Here is a 1,429-nt window from a genome sequence, read left to right on the forward strand (position 1 = left end):
ATTAAGACGGAACTGGGTAAGACTCTGAAAGAAACATTGGACCAAATATTGCAAAAAGTCAAGGATGCTGTTGATCATGGACACAAAGTGAGCCAAGATCTATTGGATAAGGTAAAAACTTGCTGAATGTATTAAAATATTTTACATATATTTTGATTCTTCTAAATATTATTATTCATTACAATTAATAAAAAACTCACTAGAATGTCCAAAATGTTCCTCTTGCCAATTCCAAGTTTTTCCAGAAGTCCTTTCAGCCAATCTTTTACTTTATCCTTCAGTCGGTTCAGGAGCTCTATAGTTTTACCTCCAACCTCAATTCCAAGGTCTTTCAACTGTCCAGTTATTTCTTTAGCCTGAAGAAAGGAAAATAATAACGATTTACTTGAAGGTTTGGACGTCAGGGCCATCCTCATCAGGATAAGAGACAAGGTCCGATATTTTCTATATTCCTGAACTCAGAATTAGATTTATACAAAGCATATTTGGTATTCTTTTTTCCCTTGTTTGCTGCTTTACAAAATTCTTATTTCTTCATAGATCATGGAGAAAGTTGACATAGAAGCGATCACGAATTACATCCGTGAAAAGCTGGGAGATAAGTCTGAAGTGAGTTTCCTTTTGTGTTATTTGTTTTCAACAATAGTGAATAAAAAAAGACATCCCTACAGGGTGAAATAAGATTTTCTTCATGTCACAAAAACAAAGTAAATAAGATTTTAAGTAAACTTTTATGTCGAATTAATCAATAGTTCATTCTAAGATTAAATTACAGAGTAAAAAATGCAAACTTTAGCTCATTATCATTTAATAATATAATAGAGATATTGAAACTAGTTTTTAAATTTATAGAATTATGTCGATTAGTTCAGAAAACTATTTCATTTTAATGTCAGCAGATTCAGTAAAAATATAACTCTCATAATGAGGAGAAACACTTAACTTTATCATTATTCAACAGTTAAATATTGATATGTGACTTTAATATATTAATTATCGTTTTGTCTCAAGCTTGTGAGAAAACTTCTTGAGATCATCAGGGATAGGGGACTCGATGCGTTGAAAGGATTAATAGATACAATTCTGGGCATCGAAGGTCGATATTCCATCGTTGAACTTTGGGAAAAGATTAAGAACTTCTTTAAGGACTTGGGTCTCCAAATCAAAGAAAAATTCTTCAGATTTGCTGAGTGGGTAAAGACCATTTGGGGTGCTGGTTTAGAAGCTGCAAAGGATAAGCTTGCCAAGGTTAAGATCATTGCCCAAGAGGTAAGAACAATTAATGTAGTAAAACCTTAGTATCACTTTATACAATTTTGGATGAAATAAAGATTTTCGAAGCTAAAATCTTTATTGATATAAGTTTAAGGGTATTCTTAATTACAATTACGTGATTCTATTATTAGTACCTGTCGAAGTTAACACTAAT

The 1,429-nt window shown here is 31.6% G+C and overlaps 1 protein-coding gene across 1 annotated transcript; it reads left to right on the forward strand.

Moving 5' to 3' along the window:
- Window positions 1–324: 324 nt before the first annotated feature.
- Window positions 325–1,314, forward strand: LOC111084363. Its single transcript, XM_022381097.1, has 3 exons — window positions 325–432; window positions 541–609; window positions 1,012–1,314. Exons 2-3 carry the CDS (start codon window positions 544–546, stop codon window positions 1,297–1,299), a joined length of 354 nt encoding a protein of 117 aa, XP_022236805.1. The 5' UTR covers window positions 325–432; window positions 541–543; the 3' UTR covers window positions 1,300–1,314.
- The last annotated feature ends 115 nt before the right edge of the window (window positions 1,315–1,429 follow it).

Source organism: Limulus polyphemus, unplaced genomic scaffold (assembly GCF_000517525.1).
Source record: "Limulus polyphemus unplaced genomic scaffold, Limulus_polyphemus-2.1.2 Scaffold18675, whole genome shotgun sequence".
NCBI classification, from domain to species: Eukaryota; Metazoa; Arthropoda; class Merostomata; order Xiphosura; family Limulidae; genus Limulus; species Limulus polyphemus.